Source organism: Bufo bufo, chromosome 3 (assembly GCF_905171765.1).
Source record: "Bufo bufo chromosome 3, aBufBuf1.1, whole genome shotgun sequence".
NCBI lineage: Eukaryota > Metazoa > Chordata > Amphibia > Anura > Bufonidae > Bufo > Bufo bufo.
The window spans coordinates 268,657,358-268,680,915 of record NC_053391.1 but is presented as its reverse complement, the minus strand read 5'-3'; the positions used below and the strand labels follow the sequence as shown (position 1 = coordinate 268,680,915).

General features: G+C 42.8%; 1 protein-coding gene across 1 annotated transcript in view; it reads right to left on the bottom strand.

Annotated features, from left to right (window-relative positions):
* The window catches only part of ELAPOR1 (endosome-lysosome associated apoptosis and autophagy regulator 1), an 810,939-nt gene that overhangs the window by 569,727 nt on the left and 217,654 nt on the right, over window positions 1-23,558 (bottom strand). Inside the window, exon 6 of the mRNA XM_040422210.1 lies at window positions 789-894. Within this exon, the coding sequence (XP_040278144.1) occupies window positions 789-894 (106 nt within the window). The remainder of the gene's footprint in view (window positions 1-788; window positions 895-23,558) is intronic.

Below are 23,558 nucleotides of genomic sequence, written 5' to 3'. Positions count from 1 at the left end.
CCCCATCTGGTGTACACACCCCTAGGGGACCAGAAGGAGGACTGTGACACAGGACAGATACGTAGCACTCAGGATACACAGACACAACACATCCCCACAATGCATCATGGTTTCCTCCTCTCTGCCCTGGAGACACCCGAAGAGCAATTCAATTATCTCTCAGGACAAAGGGAAATCACCAATACACATGTGGGAACAAAAGGACAGGAATCACCACCCAACACACAATGTCACACCCTCACAGCAAACACAGACATTTAACCTCTTCCCAGTTAGCTCAAGTCTGAGGGCATATCATTAGGTGAATGCCGCTCAGAGTACACAAATACAATAAAATTAGCTATCTGGGTGCCATTTTGTTTAATCCATACGGATGGGTCTGTCACAAATTCCAACCGCGTTCGGTCCTATTAACAGTCCAGACATGCGGCATAGTTCTGTTACACTGTTCTTGAAGGGTAATATGTCCCGGGGCCATAGTCGTAGGGCAGGAGGCTAGCCATAAGTTTTCTACAATGCCCAGTGGCAAATGGCAGTTTGTCACACCAACTTTTTTGGGATTTGTTGACACCATGAAATTCTGATTCAACATATTTTTCCCTTAAAATGGTACATTTTCTCAGTTTAAACTTTTGTTCCGTGATTTATGTTCTATTCTGAATAAAATATTAGAAGTTGGCACCTCTACATTATTGCATTCAGTTTTTATTCACGATTTGTATAGTGTCCCAACTTTTTGGGAATCCGGTTTGTATATACAAAAATAACATATATATATAAACACATACCTGTAATCCGAATATTCCTTAACAACACAGGCTTAATAGTGATAGTTCCCATGGAAAAAGCTGCTGTTCTCCAGTATAGCACATTAGTTCCTTGAGTGAGTTTTACCTGGAAAAATATTGAAATTGACTTTATTATAAAATCTAAAAGATAACTGATTCTCATTCAAGTACAAAACAAAGGCATGAAACAGAACACTTCAATATCAAACTCAGAAAAACAGAAACATCACAGTAGTTTCACAGTATAAGTATGGTTTACATCTCCATTGAAGACTCAATTAGGAGCCTCCATCACAGATTCTGTTAAAAAAAAACATCATAATGGCAAATCATGCTTGGTTATTTTTCCAGTAAAATGATGGGAATCAGGACAGAAATCGAAAGGGAGTTCATTGCCTATAATTGGTGGTATTCCTCACCTTATGGATCTGGAAAAGCCATTATAGGAGCAGAAAACAGAAATACAAGCACAGACAGATGTAAATCTCTCTTAAACTAGATGTCCAGTAGTTGATTCTCTGGGTAGCATATGCAGAACCCAAGAAGTTAAAGATTAGTGATGAGCGGCAGGGGCAATATTAGAATTCGTGATATTTCACGAATATTTGGTAGAATATTTACATATATTCGAGAATTCTCAAATTCAAAATTATTTTCTTGATTGCAAAAAATCAGCAATGTAATATTCGTGTAATGCGCTCGAAATACAGGCGTGGGTCACTATAGCTACATTTTTCAAGCTGCTAGCAGTTTTCTGAGACTGGAGAAAATGGTTGGCATGGCAAAACATTACAATAGCTTTATATGCAGATAGAGTGCTCCAATATATTCGCGATTATCGGCACCAATGATGCAAATATTTTGGCGCAATACGTGCAACTTCACATTTTACCAGGTCTGACTACTTATTAGTGATTGGTGTACTAAGTATTGTTGTGAACTTGTGACATCACACCACTATGTATGTATGTCTATAGCATAGATACAGTTGCACAACAATAGACAATCACAGTTTGCTTAAACTAATAACACACAAATAATTAAATGTTACCGTGTTTTTATTGAACACACCATGTAAACCATCACAGTGCAGGTGGAAAAAGTATGTGAACCCTTGTATTTAATAACTGGTTGAACCTCCTTTGGCAGCAATAACTTCAACCAAAAGTTTCCTATAGTTGCAGATCAGACGTGCACAACGGTCAGGAGTAATTCTTGACCATTCCTCTTTACAGAACTGTTTCAGTTCAGCAATATTCTTGGGATGTCTGGTGTGAATCGCTTTCTTGAGGTCATGCCACAGCATCTCAATCAGGTTGAGGTCAGGACTCTGACTGGGCCACTCCGGAAGGCGTATTTTCTTCTGTTTAAGCCATTCTGTTGTTGATTTACTTCTATGCTTTGGGTTGTTGTCCTGTTGCATGTCTTGATAAACTTGGGAGTTCATTTTTCTTTCAATGATAGAAATCCGTCCAGGCCCTGACGCAGCAAAGCAGCCCCAAACCATGATGCCCCCACCACCATACTTCACAGTTGGGATGAGGTTTTGATGTTGTTGTGCTGTCCCTTTTTTTCTCCACACATAGTGTTGTGTGTTTCTTCCAAAAAACTCAACTTTGGTTTCATCTGTCCACAGAATATTTTGCCAGTACTGCTGTGGAACATCCAGGTGCTCTTGTGCAAACTGTAAATGTGCAGCAATGTTTTTTTTGGACAGCAGTGGCTTCCTCTGTGGTATCCTCCCATGAAATCCATTCTTGTTTAGTGTTTTACGTATCGTAGATTCGCTAACAGGGATGTTAGCATATGCCATAGACTTTTGTAAGTCTTTAGCTGACACTCTAGGATTCTTCTTCACCTCATTGAGCAGTCTGCGGTGTGCTCTTGCAGTCATCTTTACAGGACGGCCACTCCTAGGGAGAGTAGCAGCAGTGGTGAACTTTCTCCATTTATAGACAATTTGTCTTACCGTGGACTGATGAACATCAAGGCTTTTGGAGATACTTTTATAACCCTTTCCAGCTTTATGCAAGTCAACAATTCTTAATTGTTGGTCTTCTGAGAGCTCTTTTGTGCGAGGCATCATTCACATCAGGCAATGCTTCTTGTAAAATGTAAACCCAGAACTGGTGTGTGTTTTTTATAGGGCAGGGCAGCTGTAACCAACACCTCCAATCTCATCTCATTGATTGGACTCCAGTTGGCTGACACCTCACTCCAATTAGCTCTTGGAGATGTCATTAGTCTAGGGCAGGCATGGCCAACCTGTGGCTCTCCAGCTGTTGTAAAACTATAATTCCTACCATGCCCTGCTGTAGGCTGATAGCTGTTGGCAATCCGGGCATGCTGGGAGTTGTAGTTTTGCAACATCTGGAGAGCCTCAGGTTGGCCATCCCTGGTCTAGGGGTTCACATACTTTTTCCACCTGCACTGTGAATGTTTACATGGTGTGTTCAATAAAAACATGGTAACATTTAATTCTTTGTGTGTTATTAGTTTAAGCAGACTGTGATTGTCTATTGTTGTGACTTAGATGAAGATCAGATCACATTTTATGACCAATTTGTGCAGAAATCCATATCATTCCAAAGGGTTCACATACTTTTTCTTGCAACTGTACATACATACATACATACAGCACTATGTATGTAGCATGTATGTATGTATCACTATCTAACCTACACTGACTATCTCCCCCTAACTATCTGTATTATATATATAAGCTAACTAACTATCTAATGTAATGACACAGGAAAGCAGAGAGCACAGCAATAACACTGCTGTCTCTCTCAGATCTGCAAAATACTGCATACATGGGCTGCTGGGGAGGTTCTTATATAGTAAGGGGTAGGCAACTTTCCTATTGGTTGCTAGGGATGTTGCTAAGCTCAGACAAAGACATTGCAGCCTTCTCATTGGCCCACCAGCAAGAAGGGAGGTTACTGATGAAAAATATTCTAGACTATTCTAAATTTCAAATATATATTAGTAACGAGCGGCAGGGGCTATATTCGAATTTGCGATATTTCATGAATATTTTGTAGAATATTCATCATATATTTGAGAATTCGAGATTATTTTCTTGATTGCAAAAAATCGGCAATGTTATATTTGTGTAATGCGCTCGAAATACAGGCGTGGGTCAGTATAGCTACACTTTTCAAGCTGCTAGAAGTTTCCTGAGACTGGAGAAAATGGTATGGCATGGCTGAACATTACAATAGCTTTATATGCAGATAGAGTGCTCCAATATATTCGCGATTGCGAAATCGGCACCAATGATGTGACTTCACATTTTAACAGGTCTGACTACTTATTAGTGATTGGTGCACTAAGTATTGTTGTGAACTTGTGACATCACAGCACTATGTATTTATGTATGTAGCATACATACATACAGCACTATGTATGTAGCATGTATGTATGGACAGTTACACAATATCACTATCTAACCTACACTGACTATCTTCCACTATCTATATTATATATATATATATATATATATATACTAACTATCTAATGTAATGACACAGGAAAGCAGAAAGCATAGCAATAACACTGCTGTCTCTCTCAGATCTGCAAAATACTGCATACAAGGGGCTGCTGGGGAGGTTCTTATATAGTAAGGGGTAGGCAACTTTCCTATTGGTTGCTAGGGATGTTGCTAAGCTCAGACAAAGACATTGCAGCCTTCTCATTGGCCCAGTAGCAAGAAGGGAGGTTACTGTTGAAAATAAAAAAAATCTATAATATTCGAAATTACGAATATATATCACTATATTCTAAATATTCTCGAATTCTCAAAGTGCCGATATTTGCGAATAATATTCGCTATTCGAATATTCGAGCCCAACACTATTAAAGATGAAGATGACAGTCTCATGGTCATAAAGCACAATGAAAACCATTAACAGATGCACTGTCAGAGGGAAAAACAGAATTGTAGTCTTAAGTCAAGTTGGATTGATGCAAAGAGTAGTCAGAAGTCAAACACAATACAATAGGAAAAGAACTATACTGTTGAAGGTGTGAAAACTTGCTGCTGACAAGGTACAGAGGGGTCAGAATAGGTTCATAATTTTCAGGTACAGTAATAATAGTACAGACTAATAAACATCATTCTGGTTCTGTGCACTGGACATGCATTGCCTGACATCTTGGACAATCCTGCTGCTGAGTGACTAGGATATAAGGACAAAACAGCACTAGGGTAAATTTAGTTTATTATATACAGGATTAATAGTTTAATGTTAGAAAGGGCTTATATGCTTGTGTTTTCCCCCAATTTCAGTTACAGAGGTAACTGAGAACCGCTGCTCCTCTAACCTTCCTAGAGGTCCAGACCCCTTCCCGCTGTCTTCCTTCTGGCTGCCGGGTCCACTCTGTCCCTCCCTATAGGCTACGGCCTGTTTGTCGGCAAGGCCTTTCTCCCTCTGCCTATAGGGCGCATGCTCGCGCTGCCATGGCTCTTAAAGGGCCAGCATGCATGCACATGCCTCTGGCTGGTGATTCTGGGGTAATCAAAGCACCTTTCTCCTGTTGTCCACCCGTGTACTAACCTCTGCCTGTTTCCCCATATTGACCCTACGTTACCTGTCCTGACCTCTGACCCATTAATATATTTCACATACTTCACCAGCTCTGCCCTCGACCTGTCCCAACTACAAAACTTCCTGACCATTTAGTATAGTCTCTATCAGCCTTAAACAGAAAAAAAACTTACTCCAGTGGTCATACTTGCAGAGTCTGGACCTTCACATTCTTTTTTTTCTCTTTTCTCGGAGTACTGTGAAGTAGAGATGGTTTTCTCTCTGTGTATCTCTCAGAGATAGTGGTTCTCTGGAGCCTAGTACTCTGAGGAGTGAACCAGATATAGCTTTATCTCACTTCCTTAACTAATACACTGAGCTAGGAGCAGACCTAAGTCCAACAACTAACTTCCTAAAAGGGCAGAGTCAGGATTATTTAACCCAGGCATGCTCAACCTGCGGCCCTCCAGCTGTTGCTAAACTACAACTCCCAGCATGCCCGAACAGCTTACAGCAGGGTATGGTGGGAGTTGTAGTTTTACAACAGCTGGAGGGCCGCAGGTTGAGCATGCCTGATTTAACCCAACTAATCTATACAAAACTATTCTGTTTGCATTACAATATATTATAACATTACATAACATTATGCAAATAAAAAAAACTATGTGCAAGTACCCTATTCTGAAGTACTGCAAACTATTCTAGTGAATCTTCCGGTAAGAGCCCCTAAGGTTTCCTCTTCCCCTGTGTCTGTCTCCCCTGGAGTTCGGAAAGCTAAGTCCAATATCAATAACTTCACAGTGATCTAGCAAGAAACCAAAGCTTCTCAGCTTCTGCGCACATGAAGAAGTGTGCTGATCACAAGCGCAGGACTCCACCTCAATTTTCTCCAGGAGATAAGGTCTGGCTTTCCACAAAAAACATTAGACTCAAGATACCCTCATACAAGTTGGCACCCCACTTCATTGGTCACTAGAGATGGCCTTGTGGTTCGCCCAGCGGTCGTTTCGCGGTGAACTTTGCGAGTTCGCGATTCGCCGAACATGCGAACATATGGAGAAATTTGCGCCCGCCATATTATTTTATATTGTGAAGAACTTTGACCCATGACACATCCATCAGATGGTACAGGACAGCCAATTGAGACATTTCAGCACATGGACATACCCCCTACCTTATAAATAAACCTGATCTGGCCGCCATTTTAAATTCAGTCTTTTACCAGTGTAGGAAGAGGTTGTTGTGTGGAGCAGGGACAGACTCTCAGGGACACCAAACACTAGCTAATAGGGCCACAAAAGTCATTTTAAGCACTAGTATAGATGTGCTATCGATATGTGTGATACACAGAGGGGTGCGATATACTTATAATATACTTTTATAATGAGTCAAAAACACATAGATCTACATAGTGATCACCTGGAAGTCAGGGGCCTAGGGGCATACTAGGGCCATTTTTATATAGGGTAAGGTTCCGGACGGGGTCGCTCTTATCAGGGCGGGTGGTCTGTGGTTAGGCTATCAGGGCCAGAATAGAACCTCCCTGTAGGGCAATATCAGGGACAGTTCTTTGCCCACCCTGTCCTTCAATACCACATCATCATCTAGCCCAGGGATAGATGTTTTTGGCTTTCCCTGCGGGAATCATGGATGTGCACTGGAACCCCCCGGATTGTGGTAGGACAAATGGTTTCTGATTTGGTGCCGACGAGCACCTGATTTAGTTCCGCCGAGCACTTGTTATTGCCTACCACATCTATGCTTTTTGCTTAACTTTAATAATTTTATTTATTTTCATTTTGAGGGATATCTTTACCATTCACACGTCCGCAAATGGGTCCGCATCCGTTCTGCAATTTTGCGGAATGGGTGCAGACCCATTTATTTTCAATGGGGCTGGAATGTGCTGTCCGCATCTGCATTTGTGGATCCGCACCCGGGCTTCCGTTTCCGCAAAAAAATAGAACATGTCCTATTCTTGTCTGCAATTGCAGACAAGATTAGGCATTTTCTATTATAGGGCCGGCGATGTGCGGTCCACAAATTGCGGAATGCACATTGCCGGTGTCCGTGTTTTGCGGATCCGCAAAACACTTACGGACATGTGAATGGACTCTCATAGTAAAATTATTAAAGGTTACGTTTTATCTTTATGTATATTCTAATGGATTGCCTTCCTTGCACAATTTTATAATATACTTTCTATGTTAGAAAGTATATTATAGTGCATTTGTATTGTGCGGCAGTTGTGTGCGGTTCTGCTGCGATACTGCAGGTATATAGAGGGACAAGCGTTATTGGAACAAATAATTTCTACTAGTATGATATACCAGTCGTCCCCCAAAAAAACAGATTGAAGCTGGGTGTTATATACCAATATACTTTCTTTATAGTGCATTTGGGTACTGTATAGTGCATTTGCGCATGCGCGTACGCAAAAACTATATTGCCAATATTTTGCATTAAAAAAAAAATTAATGGAGATTGCAAATTCGAATAATACATCTGGTATGTCACTGTCCATGTTGTGGGATTATTTGTGCACTTCTAGTAACTATTTCTTGGCTGCAAATATGAGCTGAAGGTTCGCGAACTGTCCCGGCAGATGTTCGTCCATCACTATTGGTCACTTTGAGGTGCTGAAACAGTTAAATCTGGTCTGTTATAAATGGTGCCTTTCAGTCTCCTTACATATACCTAATTCATTCCATGTTTCTCTCCTTGAAGGGGTTGTCTCACTTCAGCAAATAGCATTTATTGTGTAGAGGAAGTTGATACAAGCCACTTACTAAATGTATTGTGATTGTCCATATTGTCTCCTTTGCTGGCTGGATTCATTTTTCCATCACATTATACACAGTTTCCATGGTTACTACCACCCTGCAGTCCAGCAGCAGTGGCCGTGCTTACACACTATAGGAAAAAGCACCAGCCTATGTGCACTTTTAGGGTTCTGGCCACCAGAGAGGCTGTTGATTTTTCCTATAGTGTGCAACTATGACCACCACTGATGGATTGCAGGGGGGTCGTAACCATGGAAAATAGCAGTGTATAATGTGATGGGAAAATAAATCCAGCCAGCAAAGAAAGCAATATTGACACAGGGTGCTGGCTTCGCGCTCCTTCCCTTCGGTGCCGCTGGCGCTCTGCGATAACTTCGGAGCAAGGACATGTGCTGCATCCTCGTCTTCAGGGCAACGGGGGGCAGGGAGGACCCGGCCGTGCACGCCTCCTTAGCGTGGTTACTTTGAATTTGTATTTCGGCTTGTTACTTGACTTTGTCTCTTTCTTACTCCTTTTGTACCTTTGCATCTCCTAGTATTTGACTTCTACTCAACTTTGACGTTTCCTCGCTTGCTCCCTGTGTCCTACTTGCTTCTCCTTGTATTGACTCTCTGATTGTACATTGACGCTGATTCTGCTTTTTCCCTGGTACCACCTTCACTTCCTGGTTTTGACCTTGCTAGTTCGACCTCTCTGTTTGTTTGTTCCTACGCACTTACGCAGGTTAGGTATCACCACCCAGTTGCGCTCCGATGCCTAGGGCGGGTAAGTGCAAGTAGGCAGGGACAGAGGAGTGGGTGCAGTCAGTTTGCACCTTACCTATTCCCCTTCTCGTGACAGAATCACAGGCCATACTACCATATCATGGATCCGTTGCAAACTCTCACGGATCATGTCCAAAACCTGTCTCAGATTGTCCAGGAGTTAGGGATGAGGTTTCATTGTCATCCGCACTACAGGCGGAACCACATGTAAAGCTTCCTGAACGGTTCTCGGGGGATCGCAACTTTTTTTTGGCCTTTAGGGAGAGCTGCAAACTGTATTTCAGTTTGCGCCCTCATTCTTCGAGTTCAGCACAACAAAGAGTGGGAATTATTATGTCCTTGTTACAAGGCGACCCCCAAGACTGGGCATTTTTGTTACCCCCCGACTCTCAGTGTCTTAGATCTGTCAACACGTTTTTTCAAACCCTCGGGTTTTGTATGATGAACCTGATAGATCGTCTGTAGCAGAAAGTCAGTTAAAATCTCTTGTGCAGGGTGACCGACCGGTAGAAGACTACTGTTCTCAATTTCGTAAATGGTGCGTTCTCTCTGGTTGGAATGAACCTGCTCTTAAAAGTCAGTTTAGGTCTGGCCTATCCGAGACTCTCAAAGACATGCTTGTAGGTTATCCCTCTCCTGGGACCTCGGAGCAAACCAGACGCATTAGGGAGAGACAACGGAAGCATTTTCTTTTTCCACAGGTTATGTCCAAACCAGAGACCAGTCCTGTGGGGATCAAGTCCGAACCTTGTACTGACGAACCTATGCAGCTAGGTTTGACCAGAAGAGACCAACGTCGTCGTCATGGTACATATTTTTATTGTGGCGACTCTGATCCGGCAATGTCCCAAGGTTCCTTTAGAGGGCTCTAAAGATAAGATACTCCCTGGGGTGTTAAAGCAGAAGTTATTGGTACCTTTCACTATTTCATTTGGATTAAACAAGGGGTCAGGTAGTGCCTTTATTGATTCTGGGTCGGCCTCTAACTTTATTGATCTTAAATTTGCTCTTTAGGTGGGGGTACCTATGTTATCCCTTCCCAATCCTATTTACATTGTAGCCATTGACTCTACCCCCTTGCTGGGGAACACTGTTAAGTATTGTACACCTGAAATAACCCTGACTGTAGGGGTAACCCACACTGATAATTGCTCCATGTTGTTTGCTCGCTGAAATGGTTTTAGGTATGCCCTGGCTCCAATTACACAACCCTGTCATTAATTGGACCAGAGGTGGTTGAAAAATGGGGTTCCAAATGTAACTCTTGCTTACCCATTATACAGGCGGGTATCTCTGCTGAATCTAAGACGTTACCTTCATATATAAAGGAATTTGATGATGTGTTCTCCTCATCTGACCCGGGGAGTCTGCCCCCATAGATCTTATCACTGCGCTATTGATTTAGTGATGGATTCCAAGTTCCCTAAAGGTCGGATATATAATTTATCTGGGCCAGAGAGCAATTCTACGAGGGAGTATATTAAGAAGAGTCTAAATAAAGGACACATCACAGACCCTCTGTGTCTCCCATGGGGGCGGGGTTCTTTTTTTGTCCCAAAAAAAAGGATGGAGACCTCAGACCATGTATTGATTATCGCAAATTAACAAAATCACCATTAAAGATCAATACTCCCTTCCATTAATCCCTAATCTGTTCAATCAGGTTCTCGGGCATCATGGTTCTCCAAACTTGATTTGAGAGGGGCATATAATTTGATCGGTATTAAGAAGGGGATGAATGGAAGACTGCTTTTAACCCCTTAGGGACCCTTGACATATCAGTACGGCATGGTTCCAGAGTCCTTAAAGGGAACCTGTCATGTGGATATTTGATTATAATCTAACTAATTATATACAATCATTAACTACTAAAAAGTACCTTAGATGTAGTCACTTACTGGTGTGACAGATGGTTACCTCATAATATACACACAAAGATGCCGCATGCTAATGAGCTGATTTGAGTCCAGCGTGATGTCAGTGAGTCCAGCGTATATTTAATTCAGCGCTATAGCCACTCCCCTGCCCACCTGCTGCAGATTCATATGGGAAAAAACTGTCATTCAGCAAAAGGTGGGCGGGGAGAGTCAGGAGCTCATGAATATTCACGACTCATCATTATCAGCTGGAGCTTTTCAATATAAGATGTTGGCAGATTGACTGGGTCAAATAAAGAAAGTCACTTATTTATGTTGCCCTTAGGACACCATAAAACTGGTGACAGGTTCCCTTTAAGGACCCATGATGTTCCGATCACCGCCGCCCGGCGGTCCCCCCCACGCCCGGCGGTCCCCCCCGCCCCCTCCGGTGACGAGCCTGTGAGATCCAGCCCCCTGGATCTCACAGGCCGGAAGCTGTATGAGTAATACACACAGTATTACTCAGACAGCCAATGCATTCCAATACAGAAGTATTGGAATACATTGTAAAGGATTAGACCCCCAAAAGTTCAAGTCCCAAAGTGGGACAAAAAAAAAAGTTGAAAAAAGAAAGTTTTCCCCCAAAAAATTTTAAGTTTCAAGTAAAAATAAAACAAAAATGTCATTTTCCCCAAATAAAGTAAAAAGAAATTGGTAAAAAACAAAAACAAACTATACATATTAGGTATCGCCGCGTCCGTATAAACCGGGTCTATAAACATATCACATGACCTAACCCCTCAGTTGAACACCGTAAAAAATAAAAAATAAAAACTGTGCTAAATAAACCATTTTTTGTCACCTTACATCACAAAAAGTGTAATAGCAAGCGATCAAAAAGTCATATGCACCCCAAAATAGTGCCAAAAAAACCATCATCTCATCCCGCAAAAATCATACCCTACCAAAGGTAATCGCCCAAAAACTGAAAAAATTATGGCTCTCAGACTATGGAAACACTAAAACATGATTTTTTTTTGCTTCAAAAATGAAATCATTGTGTAAAACTTACATAAATAAAAAATAAGTATACATATTAGGTATCGCCGCATCCGTGACAACCTGGTCTATAGAAATATCACATGATCTAACCTGTCAGATGAATGTTGTAAATAACAAAAAATAAAAACGGTGCCAAAACAGCTATTTCTTGTTATCTTGCCTCACAAAAAGTGTAATATAGAGAAACCAAAAATCATATGTACCCTAAATTAGTACCAACAATACTGCCACCCTATCCCGTAGTTTCTAAAATGGGGCCACTTTTTTTTGAAGTTTCTACTCTAGGGGTGCATCAGGGGGCCTTCAAATAGGACATGGTGTCAAAAAAAACAGTCCAGCAAAATCTGCCTTCCAAAAACCGTATGGCATTCCTTTCCTTTTGTGCCCTGCCGTGTGCCCGTACAGCTGTTTACGACCACATATGGGGTGTTTCTGTAAACTACAGAATCAGGGCCATAAATATTGAGTTTTGTTTGGCTGTTAACCCTTGCTTTGTTAATGGGAAAAATGGATTAAAATGGAAAATTTGCCCAAAAATTTACATTTCTGAAATTTCATCTCCATTTGCCAATAACTCTTGTTGAACACCTAAAGGGTTAACTATGTTTGTAAAATCTGTTTTGAATACCTTGAGGGGTGTAGTTTCTTAGATGGGGTCACTTTTATGGAGTTTCTACTCTAGGGGTGCATCAGGGGGGCATCAAATGGGACATGGTGTCAAAAAAAACAGTCCAGCAAAATCTGCCTTCCGTCTCAGAATGACCTGGATAAGTCAAACCGCTTTAAAGTTATCAGCACTTAAAGTGACACTGGTCAGATTTGCAAAAAATGGCCAAGTCCAGAAGGTGAAATAAGGCTGAGTCCTTAAGGGGTTAATACTCCGGAGGGACAGTTTGAATACACGGTCATGCCTTTTGGGCTCACTAATGCTCCTGCAGTCTTCCAAAATTTTATGAATGAGAAAATTTATCGATAAATTTATGATTGTGCATCTTGATGATATTTAGATTTTTTTCCCCGACTTGGCATTCCCATGTTATTCATATCAAACAAGTGCTTAAAATTCTAAGAAAAAATCTATTATCTGTCAAATTAGAAAAATGTGTTTTTGGGGTACAAGAAATTTTATATCTAGGTTAAATCCTTACTCCACACTTGTTTAAGATGGATCCTGGTAAGGTACATGCTATTCAAGACTGGGTAAGGCCATCTTCCCTGAAAGCATTACAGCACTTCCTTAGGTTCTCTAATTATTATCAAAAATGTTTCAAAAAATTTTCAGTAATTGCTAGACCCTTAACCGACTTAACCAAGAAGGGGCAGATCTTGTTAACTGGCCTGTAGAGGCCATAGAAGCCTTCAAAACTCTTAAGAAATCTTTTCTGAACGCCCCAGTCTTGATTCAGCCGGATCTAGAGAAACCTTTTGTGGTGGAGGTCAATGCTTCTGAGGATTGGGTGGGGGCTATTCTGTCTCAGGGACCCTCTACCCTCACTAATCTAAGACCTTGTGCTTTTTTTTCACGAAAATTCTCTCCTACTGAGAGGAATTACGATATTGGCAATCGTGAATGGTTAGCCATTAAATGGGCTTTTGGAGGAGTGGAGAAATTTTTTGGAGGGGCCAAACATTGCATCACTGTTCTTACTGATCATAAAAATGTATTATTTCTCGAATCCGCTAAACGCCTGAATCCTCGTCAGGCCAGATGGGCATTGTTCTTCACGCATTTTAACTTCTCTATTACTTTCAGGCCAGGTATTAAGAATGTGAAAGCTGATGCTTTGTCTCGAAGCTTTTGTGCGTTTCAACCTCCTGACAATCCTCCTGAACCTATCTTGCCGGCTAACATCATTGTGGCATCTTTATCCGCAGATCTTGCTTCTGAAATTGAGGCAGCACAACACCTAGCCCCGGAGCAGACACCCACAGATAAGTTATTTGTTCCTGGTCATTTCTGTCTCCGGCTGCTGGGTGAGTGCCATGATTCTGTTTTATGTGGTCATCCTGGTATTGAGACTACCAGAGAATTGGTGTCCAGGTCTTATTGGTGGCCCATTTTATCTAGGGATGTCAGTTCTTTTGTCTCTGCTTGTGAGGTATGTGCCAGATCCAAGACTCCTAGAACACGCCCTGCTGGTGAATTACGACCATTACACATTCCTAGTAAACCCTGGTCACACATTTCTGTGGATTTCATTACTGACTTGCCACCCTCTGAGGGTAAATCTGTGGTTTGGGTAGTGGTCGATAGGTTTAGTAAGATGGTACATTTTGTTCCTCTTGCCAAGCTTCCAAGTGCCAAGACTCTAGCTTCTCTTTTTATTGAGCAAGTGGTACGATTGCATGGAGTTCCGGAGAACATTGCATCTGACAGGGGTGTTCAGTTTGTTTACAAGTTTTGGAGAGCCTTTTGTCAGAGGTGTGAGATATCATTGTCCTTTTCATCAGCTTTTCATCCCGAGACTAATGGACAGACTGAACGATTGAATCAGGCTGTGGAACAATTTTTAAGATCTTACATTTCTGATAATCAGCAATTATGGGTGAAATATCTTCCTTTGGCAGAGTTCGCCATCAATAACCGTGTGAACTCTTTCACTGGAGTCTCGCCGTTCTGTAATTTTGGTTTCCATCCTCGATTTAATTCTTGTTAATCTATTTCCTCACCTAACCCTTCTTTTAGGTTGAAGCTGCCAGACAAATTTCGTATCCACAACGTATTTCATAAATTTTTGCTTAAAAAATATATTTCACCCATAGTTCTGTCTCAGGCAGTTCCTTCCCCGATACTGGTGGATGGTCAAAATGAATTTGCTATTTCTAAAATCATTGATGTTAGGAAAGTTCGTAATTCATTTCAATACCTTGTCCATTGGAAGGGTTATGGACCCGAGGAAACGTCCGGGGTGCCATTGAATAAATTTCATGCTTCTAGGTTGATTAGAAAATGTAATCTCACTCATCCAGAAAAAACTTTTCCTGTGACTTTGGGTCCGGTGGCCTCTTCGGTGCCACCGGCACCCTGCGATAACTTCGGAGCAAGGACATGCGCTGCGTCCTCATCTCCAGGGCAACGGGGGGCGGGGAGGACCTGGCAGCGCACGCCTTATTAGCGTGGTCGGCATCCTCCGCTCCCTTAGTTTTGGCAAAAAGTCTGAGCGCTGAACTGGGTACTCGGCGCTCAGCAGGATGCGTCCTCATCTTTGCATCCTACATCCTGCTGAGCGCCGAGTACCCAGTTCAGCGCTCAGACTTTTTGCCAAAACTACGGGAGCGGAGGATGCCGACCACGCTAAGAAGGCGTGCGCTGCCAGGTCCTCCCCGCCCCCCGTTGCCCTGGAGATGAGGACACAGCGCATGTCCTTGCTCCGAAGTTATCGCAGGGTGCCGGTGTGAGAGATGGATTTATTATTTTATGCATATATAATGCGAATATTCTGTAGTACACATTTCTGTCCACTAGATGGCTGCAAACCATATGTATCAGAAGGTCAATAAGGGAGGGGGAAGAGGGGATTACATTACAGTTTTCAAATCTACCTAAACCACTCCTATCAGGTTATGGAGCGAATAGTCTCTTCTTAACCACCTCCGGACCGCTGTACGCAGATTCGCGTTCCGGAGGTGGCAGCCCTGCGCTCAGCGACGCATATACGCGTCATCTCGCGTGAGCCGGGATTTCCTGTGAACGCGCGCACACAGGCGCGCGCGCTCACAGGAACGGAAGGTAAGAGAGTTGATCTCCAGCCTGCCAGCGGCGATCGTTCGCTGGCAGGCTGGAGATGTGTTTTTTTTAACCCCTAACAGGTATATTAGACGCTGTTTTGATAACAGCGTCTAATATACCTGCTACCTGGTCCTCTGGTGGTCCCCTTTGTTTGGATCGACCACCAGAGGACACAGGTAGCTCAGTAAAGTCCCACCAAGCACCACTACACTACACTACACCCCCCCCCCCCCGTCACTTATTAACCCCTTATTAGCCCCTGATCACCCCATATAGACTCCCTGATCACGCCCCTGTCATTGATTACACCCCTGTCATTGATCAACCCCCTGTAAAGCTCCATTCAGATGTCCGCATGATTTTTACGGATGCACTGATAGATGGATCGGATCCGCAAAACGCATCCGGACGTCTGAATGAAGCCTTACAGGGGCATGATCAATGACTGTGGTTATCACCCCATATAGACTCCCTGATCACCCCCCTGTCATTGATCACCCCCCCTGTCATTGATTACCCCCCTGTAAAGCTCCATTCAGATGTCCGCATGATTTTTACGGATGCACTGATAGATGGATCGGATCCGCAAAACGCATACGGACGTCTGAATGAAGCCTTACACGGGCGTGATCAATGACTGTGGTTATCACCCCATATAGACTCCCTGATCACTCCCCTGTCATTGATTACACCCCTGTCATTGATCACCCCCCTGTAAAGCTCCATTCGGATGTCCGCATGATTTTTACGGATCCACTGATAGATGGATCGGATCCGCAAAACGCATACGGACGTCTGAATAAAGCCTTACAGGGGCATGATCAATGACTGTGGTGATCACCCCATATAGACTCCCTGATCACCCCCCTGTCATTGATTACCCCCCTGTCATTGATCAACCCCCTGTAAAGCTCCATTCAGATGTCCGCATGATTTTTACGGATGCACTGATAGATGGATCGGATCCGCAAAACGCATACGGACGTCTGAATGAAGCCTTACAGGGGCGTGATCAATGACTGTGGTTATCACCCCATATAGACTCCCTGATTACCCCCCTGTCATTGATTACACCCCTGTCATTGATCAACCCCCTGTAAAGCTCCATTCAGATGTCCGCATGATTTTTACGGATGCACTGATAGATGGATCGGATCCGCAAAACGCATCCGGACGTCTGAATGAAGCCTTACAGGGGCATGATCAATGACTGTGGTTATCACCCCATATAGACTCCCTGATCACCCCCCTGTCATTGATCACCCCCCCTGTCATTGATTAGCCCCCTGTAAAGCTCCATTCAGATGTCCGCATGATTTTTACGGATGCACTGATAGATGGATCGGATCCGCGAAACGCATACGGACGTCTGAATGAAGCCTTACACGGGCGTGATCAATGACTGTGGTTATCACCCCATATAGACTCCCTGATCACCCCCCTGTCATTGATCACCCCCCTGTCATTGATCAACCCCCTGTCATTGATCACCCCCCTGTCATTGATCACCCTCTGTAAGGCTCCATTCAGACATTTTTTTGGCCCAAGTTAGCGGAATTATTTTTTTTTTTTCTTACAAAGTCTCACATTCCACTAACTTGTGTCAAAAAATAAAATCTCACATGAACTCACCATACCCCTCACGGAATCCAAATGCGTAAAATTTTTTAGACATTTATATTCCAGACTTCTTCTCACGCTTTAGGGCCCCTAGAATGCCAGGGCAGTATAAATACCCCACATGTGACCCCATTTCGGAAAGAAGACACCCCCAGGTATTCCGTGAGGGGCATATTGAGTCCATGAAAGATTGAAATTTTTGTCCCAAGTTAGCGGAACGGGAGACTTTGTGAGAAAAAAATAAAAAATATCAATTTCCGCTAACTTGTGCCAAAAAAAAAAAATTTCTATGAACTCGCCATGCCCCTCATTGAATACCTTGGGGTGTCTTCTTTCCAAAATGGGGTCACATGTGGGGTATTTATACTGCCCTGGCATTCTAGGGGCCCCAAAGCGTGAGAAGAAGTCTGGTATCCAAATGTCTAAAAATGCCCTCCTAAAAGGAATTTGGGCCCCTTTGCGCATCTAGGCTGCAAAAAAGTGTCACACATCTGGTATCGCCGTACTCAGGAGAAGTTGGGGAATGTGTTTTGGGGTGTCATTTTACATATACCCATGCCCACCTAGGCTGCAAAAAAGTGTCACACATCTGGTATCTCTGTATTCAGGAGAAGTTGAGGAATGTGTTTTGGGGTGTCTTTTTACATATACCCATGCTGGGTGAGATAAATATCTTGGTCAAATGCCAACTTTGTATAAAAAAATGGGAAAAGTTGTCTTTTGCCAAGATATTTCTCTCACCCAGCATGGGTATATGTAAAATGACACCCCAAAACACATTCCCCACCTTCTCCTGAGTACGGAGATACCAGATGTGTGACACTTTTTTGCAGCCTAGGTGGGCAAAGGGGCCCATATTCCAAAGAGCACCTTTCGGATTTCACAGGTCATTTTTTTACAGAATTTGATTTCAAACTCCTTACCACACATTTGGGCCCCTAGAATGCCAGGGCAGTATAACTACCCCACAAGTGACCCCATTTTGGAAAGAAGAGACCCCAAGGTATTTCGTGATGGGCATAGTGAGTTCATAGAACTTTTTATTTTTTGTCACAAGTTAGTGGAATATGAGACTTTGTAAGGAAAAAAAAAATCATCATTTTCCGCTAACTTGTGACAAAAAATAAAAAGTTCTATGAACTCACTATGCCCATCAGCGAATACCTTAGGGTGTGTACTTTCCGAAATGGGGTCATTTGTGGGGTGTTTGTACTGTCTGGGCATTGTAGAACCTCAGGAAACATGACAGGTGCTCAGAAAGTCAGAGCTGCTTCAAAAAGCGGAAATTCACATTTTTGTACCATAGTTTGTAAACGCTATAACTTTTACCCAAACCATTTTTTTTTTACCCAAACATTTTTTTTTTATCAAAGACATGTAGAACAATACATTTAGAGCAAAATTTATATATGGATGTCGTTTTTTTTGCAAAATTTTACAACTGAAAGTGAAAAATGTCATTTTTTTGCAAAAAAAATCGTTAAATTTCGAATAATAACAAAAAAAAGTAAAAATGTCAGCAGCAATGAAATACCACCAAATGAAAGCTCTATTAGTGAGAAGAAAAGGAGGTAAAATTCATTTGGGTGGTAAGTTGCATGACCGAGCAATAAACGGTGAAAGTAGTGTAGGTCAGAAGTGTAAAAAGTGGCCTGGTCTTTCAGGGTGTTTAAGCACTGGGGGCTGAGGTGGTTAAGGAACACCCCTTTTGTGATGTCATGTCTGCGATTTAAGTCAATGTACTGTGAATAAAGGGTCTGGCCTGCTCTTCTACCATGGCTCAGAGAAGATGAGAAGATGCTTTCATAAAACCACCTAGTGTGTCTGGTCTCATTATAAAGCTGTATGGCATGCACATACTTATACTTCTAATTGATTTGGCACCACACAAAGAAGAAGGAGAAGCGCATGAATTGCGCTAACACCGGTGGCACCGAAGAGGCCACCGGACCAAAAGTCACAGGAAACGTTTTCTGCTGGACTTTTCCTTGCTTGCTCCCTGTGTCATACTTGCTTCTCCTGGCATTGACTCTCGGATTGTTCATTGACACTGATTCTGCTTTTTCCCTGGTACCGCCTTGACTTCCTGGTTTTGACCTTGCTAGTTCGACCTCTCTTGGTTTGTCCGTTTGCTTGTTCCTCCGCACTTCCGCAGGTTAGGGATCGCCGCCCAGTTGAGCTCCGTTGCATAGGACGGGTAAGTGCAAGTAGGCAGGGACAGAGAAGTGGGTGCAGTCAGTTTGCACCTTCCCTATTCCTCTTCCCGTGAGAAATATGGATATTAACAATATATTAGTAAGTGCCTTGTATTAGCTTTCTCTACATAATAAATGCCACTTGCTGAAGTGAGACAACCCCTTTAAGCCTTTGGTGTTCAATTATTATTCCAGAGGTTCTTTACCTGCTCCTGTTCCTGTCAGTACTGAATACATATTTGAAGTCAAGAATATTCTGGACATGAAGAAAATCTGAGAAAAAAATTTCCTCTTGGTGGGCTGGAATGGCTATGGCCCAGTGGAGAGATCATGGGAGCCAACCAAGAATATTAATGTCCCTGTTCAGCTGAAAAAATTCCTGCAAAAATCTGGACCAAATAAGAGATGGCGTAAGGTGGGAGGTACTATTACAGCAGCCACTGCTGCTTCTCATACTCAGACCGGAGACCTTGTTCCACTTCCTTCTAGAAGGTCCAGCCAGTGTGTGTGCTCTGTCCCTACATTCAGGCTGGACGAGCCAGAACGCATCTTGAAAAACCATGATTTATATGCTCCAATAAAGAATACACCTTATTGAACAGAGAAACACCTGCTGATATTATTTGCATACTACATGCAGGATGTGGCCAGCATACCTTGGCATGCACTCTCCACACACACGCTTGTACCTGCATATTCGCCAGTCAATGACTTGCTTCCCTGGGGTACTTAAGGCACTTTCCACTGTTGGAAGGTGCATGAGCAATAGGTTACTTAGCTTTGTAAGTTACTGCATAGGTTTGCTGTGTCCTGACCTGACGCGTGTTTGTTTACCATGTTGACCCTATCCTGTCTGCCCTGCAGAAATTCGACAAAGGACATATTAGTAAGTGACATATAGTCATCTTACATACACAGTGGTTAACAATAGCCAGAAAATGGCCAACTTCTTCAACTTAACTTGTGGAACACTATAGGCCAGTTCCAATATATTTTGTACAGGAATTTTTATTTTTAAGTCTGGTTAATATAAAACCATCCTGACTATTGTGGTCACTTCCAGTGCACATCTAGAAAGTCTAAAGGGAGAGATTACAAGAATATGCTTATCATAGACATACATTAAACCAGAAAACTTATAAGAACGGAAAGAGACACGTGGGATAGATACACTGCAGATTTTCAATTGTGTATTTCCATGAAATAAATTTTCATCATATTACAGGACCAGAAAGTCTTATTCATTCGCTGCTGAAAAAAAAATCATTTTAAATGTACACACTGCCTGCTGGGAAAAAAGTATTCCCCTGTAACAGATGCAGTTAGAGTAATTCACTCTATTTTTTTGTGCACATATTCCTGTGTGGAAAAACTGCAGCATATTACAGTACCAGCAAAGTGTATGAGATTACACTAATCTCATGTACACTTTGCAGATTTTTTCTGTGCAGTAATTGACCTGCATTGCGTTTTTCAAATTTAATAGTGTGTCAATTATGTTTGAGATTTTAGCTGCGGATTTCACTCTTTTCAATGGAATCTGCAAAACCACATCAAATCTGCACCAAAATCCGATTTTGGACTTTGATTTTGGTGCGGATATGCTGCAGAAATGCACATAAATCCACATGGAAATTCGTGCAGCTCTTATGCTTGTTCATCTGCCTCCGTGTGCAGGTAGCTTTAGTGATGACATGAATATTCAAAATTAGTTTTTGTGAAAACAGTTCTGGTCAGTAAAGAGCAAAATGCCAACTATAAATGGGTTATACAATGGTTTTCTACTTGTCAAACAAAAACTAAAAATTAACATGTATTTTTGCTGCAGAATTATTATTATAAATCCGAGGATGACTCTCAGAATTCTGCCATGGTCTGTAGTTTACTCTGCTGCTGAATCTACCCAAAGATTAACACCATTCAATAAGGCTAACTGGCTACCTGGTACTGGAACCACACATAGAACCGAGGTCAATTCTTTATTTTTGCTGCTCACTGAGCAGGTACTCTATGGGGTAGATGTGGGGGAGGGTGGTAGGATGGAGGCTTAGGAGAGTGAGGTAGGTAGCTGGATAACAGTTAGAAAGCAGTGTAAAGGGAAGAGTACCAGGGAGGCCACCCCTGATCTAAAACACCCCAACAAGTTTGCAAAGTTGGCAGATGAGGGGGATGTTAGTTCAAGGAGAGCACTGCTGCAGCAAGACACCTCCTCTGCCAGTCAGAGGAATCTCAGCTCCAGTAAGCAGGAGAGCAGGGCAGGCCAGACTAGTGCTGGTAGTGGGAGACTCAATTATTAGGGGTACAGATAGGGGGGTACAGTAGGGCAATCTGTCACAAAGACTGCGATCGTTAAACATTGTGTTGTCTTCCTGGCACTCAAGTTTGATAAACCGGGTTGCCTTTATGTAAAGTCCTGTCTAAAGCCCATACTCTGGGAAGATATAAGTGAGGGAAATGAACATGTGGAGTCACTGTGGGTAGAAATACATGGAGGCAAAAAAACGGAATTAGTCTTACTGGTAATTCTGTTTCCATGAGATCATCACGACGGCATACAAGGAGATTGACCCCTAACCTCTGTAGGGGCAGGAACAGAGAAAGGTTAAATACCCCCCTCCCACCACCAAGACCAGTGTTTCCAAAATCACAGAGTAACCCGGTGGTGACAAAACAGTGAAAAAGGTATTGCTTCATACCTTCTGGAGACCCTCCAAAGTTAAAAATTTTGAAATATATGTAGGGAGGGAATATATGTCGTGATGATCTCATGGAAACAGAATTACCGGTAAGACTAATTCTGGTTTTTCCATAGCATCATCACGACGGCATACAAGGAGATATAAAAAAAATATATCAGTTAAGTGGGGGGCTACGGCCTGGAGGACTTTCCGTCCAAAGGACAGATCAGAAGATCTGGAAAGATCCAGGCGGTAGTGTTTTATAAATGTATGAATGCTGGACCAAGCAGCTCGACATATTTCTTCTAGGGATGTCCCAGCTCTCTCTGCCTGAGAGGAAGACATGGCCCTAGTGGAATGGGCCCTAATGTTGACTGAACACGGAAGATTTTGAATTTGATAACACAGACAAATAGTTTCCATGATCCATCTAGCTATAGAAGACCGGGAGGCTTTCTGGCCCTTGAACCTTCCTCCAAAGAGAACTAGCAAGTTGTCAGATTTTCGCAGAAATATAGTTTAGAACTGCCCGTCTAACGTCCAGAGAGTGGAAGGAAGATTCTCTGTCATTAGAGGGGTGTTGACAAAAGGAAGGCAGGGTAATTTCCTGGCTCTGATGAAAGCTGGATACAACTTTAGGGAGAAACCCGGGGTCAAGTCGGAGAATGATCCTATCATCTAGGACACGGAGGTAGGGTTCCCTAACGGATATAGCCTGCAACTTGCCTAATCTGCGGGCCGAGGTTATTGCAATTAGGAAGGCTGTCTTTAAGGACAATAATTTTATTGAACAATCAGAAATGGGTTCAAATGGTGGTAGAGTGAGACCCGTAAGAACAATATTTTAATCCCAGGAGGGGACACAGGAGGTGATTGTTGGACGGAGTCTGGTAGCTGCTCTAATGAATCTTCTGACCCAACGATGACTAGCTATATCCTGGTCAAAAAAACAACTTAGGGCTGAGATTTGGACCTTCAGGGTAGAGGGTATAAGCCCCAGGTCGAGACCCTGTTGCAGGAAATCCAGGATTCTTTGAATGTTGGGTCTATGCAGGTGTGGAGACTTGTCGCCACTCCAGGAACAGAAGCGCTTCCAGATTTTAAGGTAGATTGCGGATGTTACGTTCTTTCTGGACGCTTTCAAGGTAGTAACTTTTAATCTGACAAGCCCTGTCGTCTTAGAGTCTGGGACTCAGGATCCATGCTGCTAATTTCAGAAACTGAGGGCTTGGGTGCAGAACTGGACCCTGATGGAGTAGATCCCCCCCGCACAGAAAGGGGCCAAGGATCCTGGAGGGAGTATTTCTGGAGAGATGTGAACCAGCTTCTCTTCGGCCATAGGGGAGCGATCACGATTACCGTGGCCTTGTCCTGGTGAATTTTCTGGATTACCTTCGGAATTAAGGGAAGTGGAGGGAAGGCATAGCATAGTTTCCAATGCCAACGGATGGTGAAGGCGTCCAAGGCATGAGGTCTGTCCCTGGGGTTTAAGGAACAGAATGTCTCCACCTTTGAGTTTACCCTGGTGGCGAATAGATCCACGTCGGGC